The following is a 16677-nucleotide window of genomic DNA, read 5'->3' on the forward strand; positions in this document are numbered from 1 at the left end:
CATTTTTTGGATGATGCAATATTTTTGGCTGAGGAAATAATTTTTGTGATATCATGTTGATTTACTTCTGAGTGGTGAATTGTCTGTGGTAACCAGTACGAGGCACTTGAATATTCCAAAGACATAACACAAATGCAGATTGCAGAAACTTAGCAATTGCATAATATCTGATATGCTGAGAAGTTCGAGTCAGAAACCTTTATGTAATGCGTCTGTAAATGTTGTGTGGAGATTGTGCCTGAATTGCTCCTGATAATGATGATAAAATGTTGAGTTATGCAATTGGCAATGAAGCTAATGCTGCAGTTAAAAATTCAACTGCGTATGATGGATGATGAAAAAATGGTGTTCCTAGTGCTAATCTCACTCACCTGAATGATAGCTAATCGCTGAAACTGGTACTCATTGTTGATATTTTTTTGCAATTCCAGGAGATCGATATAAAAAAACAGGGAGCTGTATCGAGTTATGCTTTCTGCCAGTACTCGGACATAACAAGTGTGGTGAAAGCCATGCGTTCGATGGATGGTGAACATCTCGGTGCTAATCGGATTAAACTTGGTTTTGGAAAATCAATGCCAACCCCTTGTGTGTGGGTCGATGGTATCGGTGAATGTGTCTCTGAAAAGTACCTGAATATGCAGTTCCATCAGTTTGGACCAATAAATCAAGTTGTTGTAGATCGTGAGCGTGGACATGCTCTCATATTCTTTGAGCAGATAAGTTGCTCACAGACTGCTGTTAAAGAGATGAGAGGGGCATCGCTCAGGGGACGTAGACTGCAGGTGGATTTTGCCTCGAGGGAGTGTCAAGAGACATTCTACGAGCATCTTGAGAGGCAGGGTGTTGCTGGGGAGAAGCCATGGGACTCCAGGCCCTCACCTGCTGCGACTTTTGACGTTGCGTGAGTACACATGACAACTCAATTATCATTTTAATCCTATATTCAACTATATCTATGGATAGTGAGGCAATTATAATATTTATTAAAACTCCCATGAAACTCTGTATGCAATTCAAAAGAAGATTAAATTCAAAAGACAAAGACAATTCATGAACTAAATTCCAAATTTCTATTTCCACTTGATAGTGAAAGCGATTTACTTTGAAAATATTGGAAGGAATGATATTCTCAATAGAATTTAATTTCTCCAATTTTATTTGAATTATTACTTGAATGGAAAAGGGATAAAGGGTTAAGGGAAAAGCCAAGGAATTGAACTCGGAATTTGTTGTTTTATTATCCCTCTGAAATGTGTCCACAGGAGAGAGCGCAGCTTTGAGTCATCAGTGACAGTTCCAAACGCGGGTAGCAGGTTCACACGTTACGAGACCCCACCACGAGCAAGGACAGCCTCGTACTCTCGAACCCCAGGTGGTGGTAGCACCCCAGGTGCCAGTCCAGCCCATCCAACAGCCATGTCTCGAAGTAGTAGACGTTCGTATCAGTCAGACCCCTACTACGACGGTGATTACACGGATCCACCACCCCGTAGATTTCGCAGTTACGACGAATTCAGTCAGGGTAGTGGTGCTAGTCACGACGATTACGAGAGCAGTGTAATTGGTGATAGTAAATTGAATGACGACGATTTACCACCACCTCCACGACGACACATTGTTCAGAGTGTTGTAACGAGTGTTGATCCTCCAGCTCCACCTCCAATACTCCTGCCACCCCCCGATATTCGTCACCTCCAGAAGGAGCGCGTTCATCTTCTCGAGCAACTTGAGGAGTGTCACAGCAGTGGTGACGAGGGTTTTGCACCAAAGAAACGTAAATTGGAGGCATCGATTCTCGGTGAGGAGGAGGAGTCAGAGATTGCCTCACTGCTGGTGACATCCCATTCGCGAAAGGGAATGGATGTCAGACGAGTGAGTGACAGCAAGATCCTCCACCATACAGCGAGAAGAGGTAGCTGCGAGGGGAGAGGACCAGGACCCTGCAAAAGAAGACGAGATACCTCCAGCAGGCATCATGAGCATCACGACGGCTCTCGACCTGGAACACCTCTGGTAGATGAGAGACCTGAGAATATAATGCCCAGTGAGCCCAGAAGGTTTCGTGAGAGAAGCCAAGAGGGACCTCTATCCCTCCCCCTCCCCAGATTTGCTGCTCAAATGATGAATAATAATAACAACAGCTCTGGTGGATGTCGAACGACGAGTGTTAATGTACCAAAAGTAGCGAGTCCACCGGGCAATACAGTCTTACCCTCACTACCAAGTCCTCGTGCTGCACCACAACCACCAGCCTCACCACCACCAAGACATCCTAGCCCAAGCCCAACGAGCTCAGACAGTGAGACAGCACCACAATCACCAAGTCTCGAGGAGAGAATACGTTCATTGGATGAGAAATACGAGAGATGGTCTGGCTCACGTGCACTAAGTGCTGCTGGTGGTGATGCACTTGCCAAGCTCGATGCATCAGCCTCAGAGAGATTCAGGTTTCGTCATAAATTACTTGATCTCAGTGATCTCAGTGAGGTACAGCCATCAGACATAGTTAAATCGGTTCTAGCCAAACGCAGTGTCTTCGACGAGGACTCGAAGAGACTCGAGAACTTCAACGAGAAGTACGAACCAAGGGAATTCACTGGGATATCATCGATGGCCAGCTCAACGTTATCGTCAGGTGGTACTTGTGGAAAAGTTTGCCTACAGTATCCATTCCCAAGTCATCCACCAGCCAGCACTACCTCATGTATCACATCAACAACACTCGTATCACCATCATTAAAGACTGATCCTCGTATTGCTGTACATAATTGTATTCATCCACCCCCAGCAACACCGATAACACCCGGCACATCGATTAAAACAGCTAGTCCAGAATTGCCACCAGTCTCATTGCCAATTGGGCACGTCACAGGGACAAGCACGTTTGCTGCCAGTGGCTTGTCAATGTCAAATGTTAATATTGGCTCGGCGTCGATGTCATCGATGGTTTTTAGTCCTGTGACGATATCAAGTCCAGCTGTGACGACGGTGATGGCACTAGTTACCACCGCAACAACGACTATTACGACGATTACAACCTCGAGTCAGTCGACTGTGCACACTACAACGAGCACAACGAGCATTTCTCAAGTGACAACAGCAGTGACAGGTGCAAGTGGACCAACAGGAATAATAACAGGCGATTTAGGAAAGGTGAGATCGCGGAAGGAGGCTGGGAGGGAGAGCAGGGATAGCAGGGACAGTAGGGATTCGAGGCATGCTAAGAGCTGCAAGGAGAGCAGAAAAACCAGAAAGGAGGAAACTGAGGACAAAGACACAAGGTCTAGAAAAGAATACGATAAGGAGGAACGCGTGAGTGAGGGGATTGACGAGGGGCACAAAGAAAATCCCCCAGTGAAGGAGACCAAGGAGGCAAGGTACGAGAGGAAAGATCGTGAGGAGAGGGAGAGACGGGAGAAGGAGGAGAGGGAAAAACTTGAGAGACAGGAGAGACAAGAGAGACGGGACAAGGAAGAGAGGGAGAGGGCCGATAAGGATAGGCTGGAGAAGGAGAAGGAGAAGGAAAGAAGGGAACGGGATGAGAGAGAACGAGAGAGAAAGGAGATAGAGGAGAAGGAGAGAAAGGAACGGGAGGAAAAAGAGAGGGAGCGCAGGGACAGAGAGGAGCGAGAGAGGAAGGAGAGGGAGAAGCAGGAGAAGGAGAGAGCGAGAAAGGAACGGGAGGAGGCGGACAAGAGAGAGAAGGAAGAGAGGGAGAGGCTCGAGAGGGAAAGAAGGAGAGAGGAGAAGGAGAAGGAGAGGATCGAACGAGAGAGAAAGAGGGAAAGGGAGGAGCGTGAGAGGCTTGAGAGAGAAAGGCGGAAGGAGAAGGAAGATCGGGAGAGGATCGAAAAGGAGAAGCGGGAGAAGGAGGAGAAGGAGAAGCTTGAGAGAGATAAGCATGAAAAGGAGAAACGACGGGAGGATCAAGAGAGGAGGGAAAAGGAAAAGGCAGAGAGGGAGAAAAGAAGGGAGAGAGAGGAGAAAGAAAAACGTGAGAGGGAGGAGGGGAAGAGGCCTGAAAATCATCTCCATGGTATTCAGGTTCAGGGGCAGGCATCACCTGCGCCTGTCTCTGGCAAACGCAGGTGTTCCTCTCAAGATGCTCTACCTGAGGATGAAGCGAAGAGAATGAAGATATCTGAGCACAGGAGGGATAGTAAGGACAGGCCCAGGCAAAATCGAAGATCCGAAGATCGTAAACACAGGAGTGAGGCTCACAGGACTAGTCGGGAGGGTAGGGATAATAGGGAGAGTAAGGATTCTTCGACCTCTGTACAAAGCCAAGATAGCAGGGAGAGCAGGGATTCTCAAGGGCATGGGGAAGCACAGAGGGAAATCAAGGTGGAGGGGAGAGAAAATCGAGAGAGCAGAGATAATCGAGAGAATAGAGAGAATAGAGAGAATAGAGAAAATAGAGAAAATAGAGAGAATCGAGAGAATCGAGAGAATCGAGAGAATCGAGAGAATCGAGAGAATCGTGAGAATCGTGAGAATCGTGAGAATCGAGAGAATCGAGAGAATCGGGAGAATCGGGAAAATAGAGATAATAGGGACAGTTCAAGTGTCAAGGAAAAACAGAGAAAAAGGAGTAGAATGGAACGCTCTGACAAAGAACGAGAGCGCAGCCCTCGAGTGTCCCACGATCTCGATAAAGAATTTCTCGTCCGATTGGAATTGGCAAAACGCTCTGATTCAAGTCCACCCCATAATCAGGAGATACCCTCGCGTCACAAAGAGTCACGTGATCACCATCATCATCATCACCACCATCACCACCACCAGGTCTCCATGAATCTGCACTCTGATAATGACGATGGCCACTCGTCAGCACACGAAATTCAAACGAGACATCCTTCTCACACCACTGACACCGATAGTGACGAGCCCAAGAAGCACTCGATATTCGATATAATTGATGACGAACCGGCGTACATCAGTATGTACGACAAAGTGAAAGCGAGATCCACCAAGAATATGCAAAAGCTCGAGGAGGAGAAGCGTCAGGTCAGACTTAAGGATAAATTCTCACAGTTAAAACAGAGTAGAGCAAGACGAGAGGAGAAGAAGCAGAGTACATCTTGGGATGGGGATTCGGTGAGCAGCAAAGCCCTCACTGAGGACGAGTCTACAGAATCCGACTCAACTCGCACAAAATCTCTATCTAGGAAAGGCTCACGCTCGAGAATCCACTCGGACACCAGTGAGGAGGATGACTCTTTCAATAATAAATTACATAAGATCAAAACTGAGAGATTCGTGGAGAGTGACGTTGATTTGGGTTTCGCTGATACTGAGGAAAAACACACACCAACAGACTCCAGCATGATTCGAACGATCAAGGAGGAACCACGATCATCAGACGATGAGGAACGAATGCCAACGGTGGAGTTTCCCTCGAATCATCCAGTTAACAATCACCAGAGGGAGAGGAAAAAGTCCCACAAGAAGAAGCAGAAACGCCAGAAGTCATCGATATCGAGTGAGGAGGGCATCACAATCAAGTCAGAACCCCCCTCTGACAGTCTCGATCACAAGAGCAAGAATATCCTCCCTGAGCTTCGAACAAATCACCTCAATGACACGAGTCCAATAATCGCGGCAATTACGACGACAATGTCAGAGGGAACTGAAGAGCGAATGAGAAATGATAAGAAGCAAAGAAATAAGAAGGATAAGAGACGAGAGAGAACTAGTGAGGACAAGGTAAAAGCAAGAAGAAAACGTCTGAGTCGTCAAGAGGCCAGGGACTCTCAGAGAATGGAGGATATCTTTGGTCCTTTGTCTGATGACGTCGACGAAGCGCCCTCCAGTGCTTTCTTCAATCGTCTCAGCAGTCTACCCTCCGAGAACAACACCTACGCCACTGACAGCGATGGCATTCGCAGTCCAATTATCGATGAGAGGATTCGAAGGAAAACCGAAAAGAAACGTCGTCATCAGGCTGACGATGAAAATAGCGTGGACCTTGCTGAGGCCGGTCGCGAGATTGAGGCAAAACTCTTGGGTTTACCCTCATCACCAAAACCAGCGGCTACCTGTACAGAGACGAATGATCACGATGTCTTCAGGTTTACAGATGATAACGATAGTCACGAGCCATCAACACCCACCACAGCCCCTGAAAAGATTAAGGAGAAGAAGAAAAAGAGGAAGAAGTCCAAAGAAGAGAGGAGTCGAAAGGACTATCATCACCATCATCACCACCATCATCACCATCATCACGAAAAAGCTGGTGCACTGCCTTATCTGGGAGCTGATCCAAGTCCCCCACGAGCCAGCAGTCCTCTTCCTCGTAAAACAATGTCACCGACTCTTCCGATATCCAGGGAACTCAGCCCAATTCCCAAGACTCCGATATCATCAGCCCCATTGACTCCACCATCTACCACCACAATCTCGGCAAAATCGGACAAGAAAAAAGACAAGTTTATTCCTGGGTTTGGTATCGACATTGATGAGAAAATTCACGAGAATGCAATCAAGAGTATCTCAGAGCCTGAGGAGAGAGAGAGTGGTCGTAAATCTGGAGCTGGCAGTCATGAGCATGAGTCACCAGCCCCAGCAACGCCTCCTCCCCCTCAGGTGGAGGATAAACCTCGAGTGGTTATATCTCAGGAGGAGACTGAGGATGCTGTTGCTGCACTTTTGGAAGAGACATTCGGTGGTTCAACCGAGGACTTCTCGTACGAGGGTGAGGAGGGAGCTGAGGGTGACAGTGCAAGCATTCCACCGTCAGATGCCCCTCAGGAGGACGTCGAGGAGATGCAGCAGGCTGTGGAGAGCCTCAATGCCTCCACAGCTGATACAGATGCAGATCTCAAACCTGACACGCCACAGAGTGAGCACGATCTTCAGATTGACACTGACACCGAGGAGGATCCCAATTACGAGTCCTTCGATCTCACTCAACCACCGAAGACCCCAGACATTCCATCCTTCTACAAGTCATCAGGAAACAAAATTCCTGATAAGGCAAATTGTGCGAGACCCTCGACACCTCCATCAGTCATCTCTCACTCGTGGTCTGAGCACAAGGCAAGTAAATCCCCTCGGGACAGCCAGGACGATGTGCCAACATCATCGCCTCAGTACAAACAGCCTCTTCCCTCCTCGGTTCCAGTCATTAGTGACTCTCCAAGGATATCAGCAGCTGTTAGTCCCAGACCACCGATCTCAACAACTGCTGGACAGCCTCTTTACAAACGACTTCCAGTTTCCCTTCAAGCCCAGAGTGTACCAGCGCTGCGACAGGCGACTCCCAAAATACCAGTGGTTACAACGGGCCAACTAATTCCAGCTGTTTCATCGGTTCCAGCTATTCCAACTGTTCCGACAATCCCCACTGTCCCAGCAATTCCAACAGCTTCAACAGTCTCATCAGTCTCATCAATCTCATCGGCCTCACCAGCGACAACAATTTCCACAATATCATCAGTATCGACAACCTCAACAATCTCAACAATCTCACCAATCTCAACAATCTCACCAATCTCAACAATCTCAACAATCTCAACCATCTCAACAATCTCACCAATCTCATCGAGTTCACTTCCTCCTCTCGTTCAGTCAAGAATTTCCACATTGGTACCCTCTCAACTTACCTCAAGAGTATCCCAATCGCTGTCCCCCAATGGCCAGTGGTCAAGAACTTCAATAACTCCACACTCGTCCCACGGAGGAGCTCAAGTGAAATCGACGACACCGCCGGCAAGAATACCAGTGAGTGTCCCACTGTCAGCTCACAGACCAGAGGTCTCATCCCAGCACATTTATTCGACTGCTGCCAGCCAACAACCTGTTATCCAGCATGCACCTGGCATGAGGGCTCTGGTCCCCAGCTATCCCCATGGAGGACTTCCCCCGCTATCTCTCAACATTCCACCGAGACCATATATGCCTGTTCCACCCCTGGCTTCTGGAATTCAGCCGAAATCACGTGATAGCTCGTCACTGGGCAAATCAGTTATCGAAACGATGATTGCTGCTCATCCCAACGAGCCTCAGAGGCTCGACGAGCCCAAATTGTCACCAGCTGTTATCCCAGAGACACCTAACAAGGCGTCAACGTCACCAAAGGTCCCGTCACCAAATCAACCACCGACGTTCATCCCAGAGACAGCAAAAATCGAGATCAATGCCAGCACTTCAGCTCCAATCGTAAGTAAATCCACGAGTGTTGAGAGTGCTGCTTTGTCACCGAGATCACAGAAACACCCAGTTATTGATAATGATTTACTGTCTCCAAAGCAGAAACAGGATGTTAATATGCACTTGTTAACGACACATACACCGAGAGCCTCTACACCGAGTCCGGTTATTGTTGCTCATGGCCAACATTTTGGTCACAAGTCAGTGGTGCATTCGTTTATACCGAGTGTCTCCAGTCAGCCATTGATCAAGACTGTTGTGCCTGTTGTCTCTCAATTCCAGGTGCCTGATAAGACACCTGTGTCGCAGGGCCAATTGTCAAGGCCTTCGATAACACAAGGAGTTTTGTTGGTGAAACCGCATGTACCCATGGTTTCGACTGCTGGTCAAATCACAAGGGTTTCAGTGTCAAATGTAACACCTGTGTGTACGACAATGAGTTCAGCGCCCACGACAGGACCGGAACATCCCGGCGAAGGGGAGAGAAGTGATACTTCTAAGAAGATCAAAGTTGAGCCTGTTCTAACGAAGGTTCAGTCCCCATTGGCACCGGTTCACTCTCCTGTCGAGGCTAAACCTCTGGAGTGTCCAGCACCTCCAGAGCCTCCAAAAGTTCAGGACATTGTAGTGAAGGTAGAGGTTACTGAGAGTGCCTCACCAAACGACCAGCCTCCAGTGGAGTTCAAATCTGAGCAGACTGAGGCGCCACCGAAACCTGTGGATCTATCAGAAGGAACTCCTCTTGTGAAATCTGAGGGTGAAATCAAGAAAGAAGAGGAGGTGAAGCAGGAGCCAGAGAGCGACAAACCGAGTGAGGGATCACCTGGGGAGGCCAAGGAACCAGATCCACTGGCTCTGGATATCGTCAAAGAGGATCACATAGACAGTAAGGAGGACAGTGACTACTGGTCAGCCAAGGAAGTCAATATTGAGAGTGTCATTAAGACAGTAGATGCCCTCTGCGACAACGAGTCAAATGAGACTGGTCACGAGGACGACGACAGTCACGACAGGGAGCACAATGGTGAGTCTCACGACACGAGCAAAAGTGAGGACTGGTTGGATACTGAATCGACCGAGGGCGACAGTAAGAAAGACTTCTCCACGAATGAGGAGCAGGACGAGGGTGTTGAGACATGTGAGATCGAGGCGACGAGAACGAGGAGAGGAAGAGGGAAGAAAGGCCGAGGGGCTGGACGTGGGGGAGTTACCACTAGACGTGGCCGAGGGGGCATTTCCTCACGTAGAGGTGGTAGAATGCCTAGGGGAGGTAAACAAGAGAGGAATAAATTGCCAGCTGATGTCTACGAGTTTCATGACGACAGCGAAGAGGACAATGCTGGTCGTCCCAGGTTAATTCTTACCATAAAATCACCTGGCCCCAATGTCGCTGGAAATACACAGCCTCCTCAACCAGTGGCTGCTGTCAAGGAAGTACCTGCTGAGGAGTTCGTCTCTCCAGCCATCAACACCAGAAAATCTAAGAGATTAGCTGAGAAAGATGGCAGCAGGACAACAGTCGACGACATAATCGAAGATGTTGTTCGTGGCTCAGCTAGTAAAGGAGTGTTACCACCAGGTGTTCAAGCCACCAGAAGGAGCACGAGGCACAATAACGCCCCAAAACCTGTTCAGCTGCCTCCAGAACCTCGAAAATCGCCACGTGGGGGAAGGCGAGCAAATCGCAGAACCTCTGAGAACAATGAGGACAGCAGCGAGGAGAAGAGCAAGGAGGTGGCCAGAGAGGCGAGTTTCGAAGAAGCAGAGAACCCGGAAGAGAAAGTCGAGGAAGTGAAACCACCAGTTGTCCAACAGCACCAGAATCCCAAGTCCCTGGAGCCCATGACACTCATTGATCCTGTCACAGGAATGTTGATACCCATGAGGGAGTCTGAAGAGGGCCAGTACATCCCAGTGTCCACAGCCTCTGGAGTAGCGAGGAGTGAGGCTAGAGTGGCAGAAGCGCATCAGCATCATCAACTTCAGCATCCTCATGCCAGGGAGAATTCTGTGAAGACAGAGGCCGATCAGGAACTCGATTTGAGTCAAACACCCAAGAGCCAAGCCAGTGTCATTACAAAACCGTCTCCTCCGAATCAACAGGTGACATCCTCCATTGTCATTCAGTCCACCATCACTACGACCACTTCTACCCTGATGACTACAGCTCCTAATCTCGTTGTCACACAGACGAGCCCGATAACGACTGCTCAGACTAAACCGACGAGTCTCAAAGCCCATGTTCTCAATGCCAGTAAATTGAGCAATCCCATTCCTCAGACTATCGTTACAAAACCAGTCATTCCGAGTTTACAGAGTCAACCGCAGATCCAGAATGTCATTAAGCCGACTCAAGGGGTACAGGGGCTCAGGCTACCAGTGCCAAGTCGTGTGGTGTCACCCAGTCTCAGTCCACGTCCGAAGATTACAGCACCAGCTAACGGGAAACAGGGACAACCCATGTCACCTGTTCTCAATAGCTCCAACATTCCACCAAATCCCAAACAGCATCTCCTTCAAGCTGCCAAACAGCTGCAGCCACAGCCTGTTGTCAACATGTCAAAGCATCCAACTAATATTCATCCGGCGGTAGTTACACCACCAGTAAAGAGGGTTCACAATCCTGTGAGTCAAGCAACTGCGTTAAAGGGGATCAATGGACAGCCACATCTGCCCAGTCCCAAATCTCATCTACACCAGGCTGTTGTACCCACTATCATCCCCGGAGGTGTCGCCAGCCCACCCATTCAACCACATATCCCACTGGGGAATCCCACTGTGGTCACTGGAGCCAGACCTGGAGTTCCCAAAACTGGCGTACCTGGAACTATGGAACCTCCGAAGGTTGATGTATCGCTTTCTGGGTGTATCATGGTACCCACTGCCAGTCCTCAGGGCCATGTCAATGTTCCTTCGTATGAGCCATCATTGGTGAGAATTTTTATTTTCATTGTATATATATAAAAAACAAACAAAAAAACAAAACAAAAATTATAAACCGTTCTATTTGTGATTACTAACTTTTGCTTGGTTTTGGTTAGCATGGTGCTGTGGGCGCAGCTCCATCAACACGGGGTCAATATGGTCTTGTGCCCCCGCATCGAACCCAGAGTCCTCCACTGCCCCCACCTGCCCACCATCATGCTAATGCTTCTCAGGTACTTACAAAGCTTTTATTCGTTTATTTTTCCATGCTCGAAAATCAAGACATCGAGTAGAGGTAGTTTGAGATATTGTCTGCACAGAATCAAGCTGGCTAATAAATTAAAATTTTAAATACCGGCGATTATCTAAGGGGGATGAAATGATAGCAATCTTTGTCGTAGTTCTCAATTAGTTCTACAACAAAAATTTCGGACAAAAATTTTGATATTTTCCTTAATGTCGGAAATGTTTAAAACAAAATCTGATGGATTAGTCAATTTACCTCGTTTTTCTACTTTTGAATGTAGGAATCGTGTCGTAAGATTTTCCTTTGTCCAAAATAAAAAATTTGCCTTAGACATGAGCAAACTTGATGAAATATTCATTAAACGATGTGTGTAAAATTGTGTCCAGGGTGATGTGGTGAATCACTATGGAGGGCTTACGAGGGGTCCAGAATTGCCAGCACATTACATGCACCCACTACAGTATCAGTACCTTCGAGCCCAACAGGAGGTGCTCACTCCGAGAATACCCTACCACGTACCTGGAGCTCGCTCGCCCCATCTCCCCCTGGATCCCCAGATGGAGGCAACGGGTGAGGAGAGTCACAGTCCACCGTTGGAGCTTCGCAGAGGCACTAGAACACCCCAGGAGCGTACAACCGACAGTCCCCAAGTCGCCCAAGTCTACATGCTCCATCCCGGTCAAAGATTGCCACCACCACCACCTCAGTACAACGCAGGAACAAATCCAGGACCTCGTCCTGGCTATTACGATCCACCACCTGCGCACATTCGTTCGCAATTTCCGATGGCCAGTGATTCACCAGATCGTGCACTCACACCAGATCGTCACAGAAAACTTCAAGTTGCAACTCCACCTCACGTTGCACCTATTCAGCCGCAACCACAGCAACAGCCACAGCCCCAGCCACAGCCTGATTCATTGTTGAGATTGCTCCAGAGGTATCCTGTCATGTGGCAGGGATTCCTTGCCTTGAAGAACGATCAAGCTGTGGTGCAGATGCACTTTGTCTTTGGCAATCCCAATGTCGCCAGAGAGAGTCTTCCATGCAACAGTGATGGCTCCACATTACCGTTGAGAATTGCTCAGAGGATGAGGCTGGAGCAGACACAGGTGGAGGGAGTCGCCAGAAAGATGCAGGTATGTAATGACTACATAATCATTTCTTTCATCGTTAATTGAAAAAAAAAAAAACAAGAGTTAAATTCAAATTCAATCTTGGCTTTTGCAGACGGACAATGAACACTGTATGCTGCTGGCATTGCCTTGTGGTCACGACCACGATGATGTCCTTCAACAGAGTCAGAACTTACAAACTGGATTTATTACTTATTTACAACAAAAAACAGCTGCTGGAATTGTAAACATCCACGATCCAGTATCGCAACAGGTACGCATCGAAATTCTCTCATTATAATTTTTTTCTCCATAAAAATTAAACTTGTTATTACATGAACCACACAATGAGTCAGAAATTCTATCCATCGATCCCTCGTCAATTTGATCTAATGAAATTTGAAATAAAGAGGAAATTCAGCAGTTTTTGTTAATTAAAAAAAAAAATCAATTGCACCATCAATTTTCTAAAATCTCCAGGTAATAGTAAAGCATAATAAGTCGAAAAAATAAATGCCAATAAATTAAATCCAAGTGCAGAATAAAAACAGTGACAATAATTTTCAGCCTGCATACGTAGTTCACATATTTCCATCGTGTGAATTTGCCAACGACAGCCTAGCCCGAATAGCCCCAGACCTGCTGCGTCGTGTAGCCGACATCGCCCACTTGGTAATCGTCATCGCCACCGTTTGAGACCAGACCAGATGATATTTGATCACCCTGAAATCCAAAATCAAACCACATCGAACCAATGGTGAACGGCATGAAGCCCAACACTTCCACAAACCGATAAATCGTAACTGACAATCAAATGAAGAATCCATCTCTACTGGACCTGATTGTGGATGAACAGATTGGGGTGGGGTTGTGTGACAAAGCGGGGGAGGTTAGCACGGTTTTTAGATAAATTGGTTTTTCAAAATTCCATAACAAACCCTTGCGTTCCTCTCCACCTTCATTAGCATCGGCTCATTTTCACAGCCTAATTCGAATAACTGATCGTGTTTGTGGGAATGACCGACATCACTCTTGGTCTATCCGACAAGCAGATTGGGCACATCCCCTCCCACTCCATATACATGAAAATAAATTATTAAAAAACAAAACAAGACAAGAAAAGCACCAGCAACTGACGAGAAATAGAGAAGAGAAAAATAAAGAATAGAGACGTCCGTACTTGCGCCATTAAACGATCGAAACTTTCCCAACTCCACCAGAAATTAAAGCACCCAGCTGTATAAATCAATAAAAGAAAAAAAAACTGGAAATAAGAGGAAAAAAATAATTCTAGAATAAACACATATAAACACGAGTTTATAATTAAGGCTTAGAATTAATGTTGTATAAATATAAGCGAGCCAGCGAGGGCATAACTACTGTGATTTTAATTATTTAACGATATCTGCATATATAATGGTAAAATACATTGAGATGGTAAATCATAATAATGATAAAGAAAGGAAGAAAAAAAAATGGCAAAAAATGGTAAAAAAAATATTAAAACTACATAAAAGCAAGCCGTTCCAGGTGCGCGCGATATGTGATGTGTTTTTGTATAAATAATTACTCTATATAAATACCTATGTATTATATTACTGTATACATTAGTTCTTTGCTGCTGCTGCAGTTGAAGCCGCCGCTGCTCCTGTCGAAACTAGAAAGTAAATGGACAAAACAAGATGTTACAAGACAAGTGAATTGTAGACATTAACGAGAAAAAAAAATATTAAGTGAAACAAAAAAAAAAGTAATGAATTTCAAGGACTATGTAGGTGTTTATCCCTAGTGTACCATAAAACAAATTCCTAGCAGGATGTAACATATTATCATCATGATTAATTATTAATTAATTATAGAAATGCAAATTAGTGATTAATGAAATATGTACATTATAAAGAACTTATAATATTAATTATTATTATCATTCTTATTCTTTATTACTCATGGAGTCTTTTATTCATTGAATTCAATTCGATATGCTGTTACTGCAGAAATTATTTCGACGATGAAACGACAAAATCTTGAAATCTTATTAATCTCCTATTTCAACTACTATAACTACAAAAGAAAACTATCTTCTATTACCACTACTATTCTATATCTACTCTATACCGCTGGAAAACGATTTAATCGTAGTGTTTTGAGGGGATACAGCGTCGATTGCCCTAGAGGCATCTTTTCGATGATGACCACAGTGGGCTGAAATGATTGTTTAAGTCATGCTCGTTTTTATGTGTGACAGATCTCAGTGACCATTGAAGCCTCGACTGCATTCACTTCCATTCACTTCAGACATTTTTTCACCTCACATAATCAGACGTGACAATGGGGGATTTGCTGATTACTTTTTCCTTCATGTCACAACGTGATAAATCATTAAATGCTTTCTCTTTATTCCATGGTTCACAATAATTTTATTATTTTTATTGTCCTCTAGGGCTACTTCTGTAAATTTCCATCGATTTATCACTGCGAATTGCATGGACTTTGTTATAACTGTTTGCTTTATTTTTATTATTTTTTATTAGGTTTATTAGGAATTATTTAGGAGTCATGCAAACCCCCATTGGTACTAAATGCCCAAGTTTATCAATGACTCAAGTAAAAATCCTCTGGATCTCTGGTCAATGTTGATGCATTGAATGAACGAACATATTAATTACCCACGCCCACAGAAGTAACGCCTGGGGATAATGAAATCCTGCTGGAGTTATCACGCCAAAGTTATATGACACGCTGATTTTTTTTTATTAAAACATCTGTCAACGATAATTAAACTTGGCGTTCATTAAGACTTGTCCTGTAGAAGCCACCCTTTTAAAAAAACATGGAATGTACAAAGCCTCAAATGGATCAACCAAGCACGAATAAATTTTCATAGAAAAACTCAGCCCATTTGTTAAACAATTCTATTAATAATTATGTGGAAACGTCCTGAAAAAGAATTCTGAAAAATTTCAATATCAAATATTCTTCATCGAGATATTTTTCGCAGAAATTCCTGGTTTAAAATTTTTTATTTCACTGCATTTCTCTCCATTAATCACACAACTCCTGAAAGAACTTGAACAAATTGAGGCGAGGAATTTTCACAGAAATCATCTCGATAGAATAAATAATACAGAAATTTTGACGAACATGCAGAAGAACAAGGGAACTGTTGTCGCAATTGTCGTAAAAAATTGGGAAATTAATGGGAATTGTTCTGCAATTAAATGAAATGCGATGAGTTTTTCTACAGATATGTTCTCACATGGGTAATTAAACAATTTTAATTTTCTCACCCCACGTCACAATTCAGACGAAGCATTTATGTAAAAAATGATTATATACCAGATAATAATATCTGAAAGCGTTTTGATGAAAATTTTGAGAATAGAATTAGAATTTCCACGTTTCAGAGCGAATATACGTCGGGAGTCCCAGTTGGACAATATTAAAATACTTTCATAACGTGAAGAAAAATAACATATAAAGATAACTGAAGGCTCACGTTTCCGCATTATAGGGATAAGTTGTTAATGGAGAGAAATTCCTATCGAAAGAGAACAATTATAATGAGCAAAAGAATAATGAAAATGGTAAGTGTATTGACAGTGGCGAATGGTCATGAATATCCTGCCCATCCCTATCCCTAGAGTTTCATGAGAATAAAAAAATAAATAAAAATAAAAATAAATGCAGTGCAGATACTCGTGAGCGTGTGTATGTACAGTGTAAAGGATGCGTTGTTCATATGTACAGTCTATTAGAAGTAATAAGGAAAATGAATGATCGAGAGAAGTAAATGAAAACTAAATCACGTATATTGCGGTTACGACTAAGTATATATTTGGGGTAACAGAAGGCACACACTGCTGAATTATCAATAATTTCTACAATTGAATTGACGCTCATTTTGACAGAGTAGGATTGCTTTTCGTTGCGTCAAGCGTCTCATTTTTTTATAACAATTTCAATATAAATAATAAGAAGAGGAGATAAAGTAGCAGCAGTGGGTGCTCTGTCTGTCTTGTAAAATATCTGTGAATACTACGATTTAGTTTCGTCCTATCGTAGACTAATGATATAAATGATAACAAAAAGTTTATGTTTGTTCGCATTAAGAGAAGATAAAGTGTACAGATATCACATTTTTTTTTGTTTTTTGTGTTTTGCTGTAGTTATTGATAATTATATGGATATTAACGATAATAATAACTATGATTAAAAAATTATGTTTTTGGAATATAT

At 44.6% G+C, this 16677-nt stretch overlaps 1 protein-coding gene across 1 annotated transcript in view; it reads left to right on the top strand.

Annotated features, from left to right (window-relative positions):
* Window positions 1-16577, top strand: part of spen (split ends) — a 79879-nt gene extending 63302 nt beyond the window's left edge. Inside the window, exons 5-11 of the mRNA XM_011301302.1 lie at window positions 432-904; window positions 1266-4313; window positions 4455-11085; window positions 11196-11312; window positions 11713-12465; window positions 12557-12715; window positions 13009-16577. Of these exons, the coding sequence (XP_011299604.1) occupies window positions 432-904; window positions 1266-4313; window positions 4455-11085; window positions 11196-11312; window positions 11713-12465; window positions 12557-12715; window positions 13009-13137 (11310 nt within the window). The 3' untranslated portion in view covers window positions 13138-16577. The remainder of the gene's footprint in view (window positions 1-431; window positions 905-1265; window positions 4314-4454; window positions 11086-11195; window positions 11313-11712; window positions 12466-12556; window positions 12716-13008) is intronic.
* Window positions 16578-16677: the final 100 nt, after the last annotated feature.

This window comes from Fopius arisanus, unplaced genomic scaffold (assembly GCF_000806365.1).
Source record: "Fopius arisanus strain USDA-PBARC FA_bdor unplaced genomic scaffold, ASM80636v1 scaffold00021, whole genome shotgun sequence".
NCBI classification, from domain to species: Eukaryota; Metazoa; Arthropoda; class Insecta; order Hymenoptera; family Braconidae; genus Fopius; species Fopius arisanus.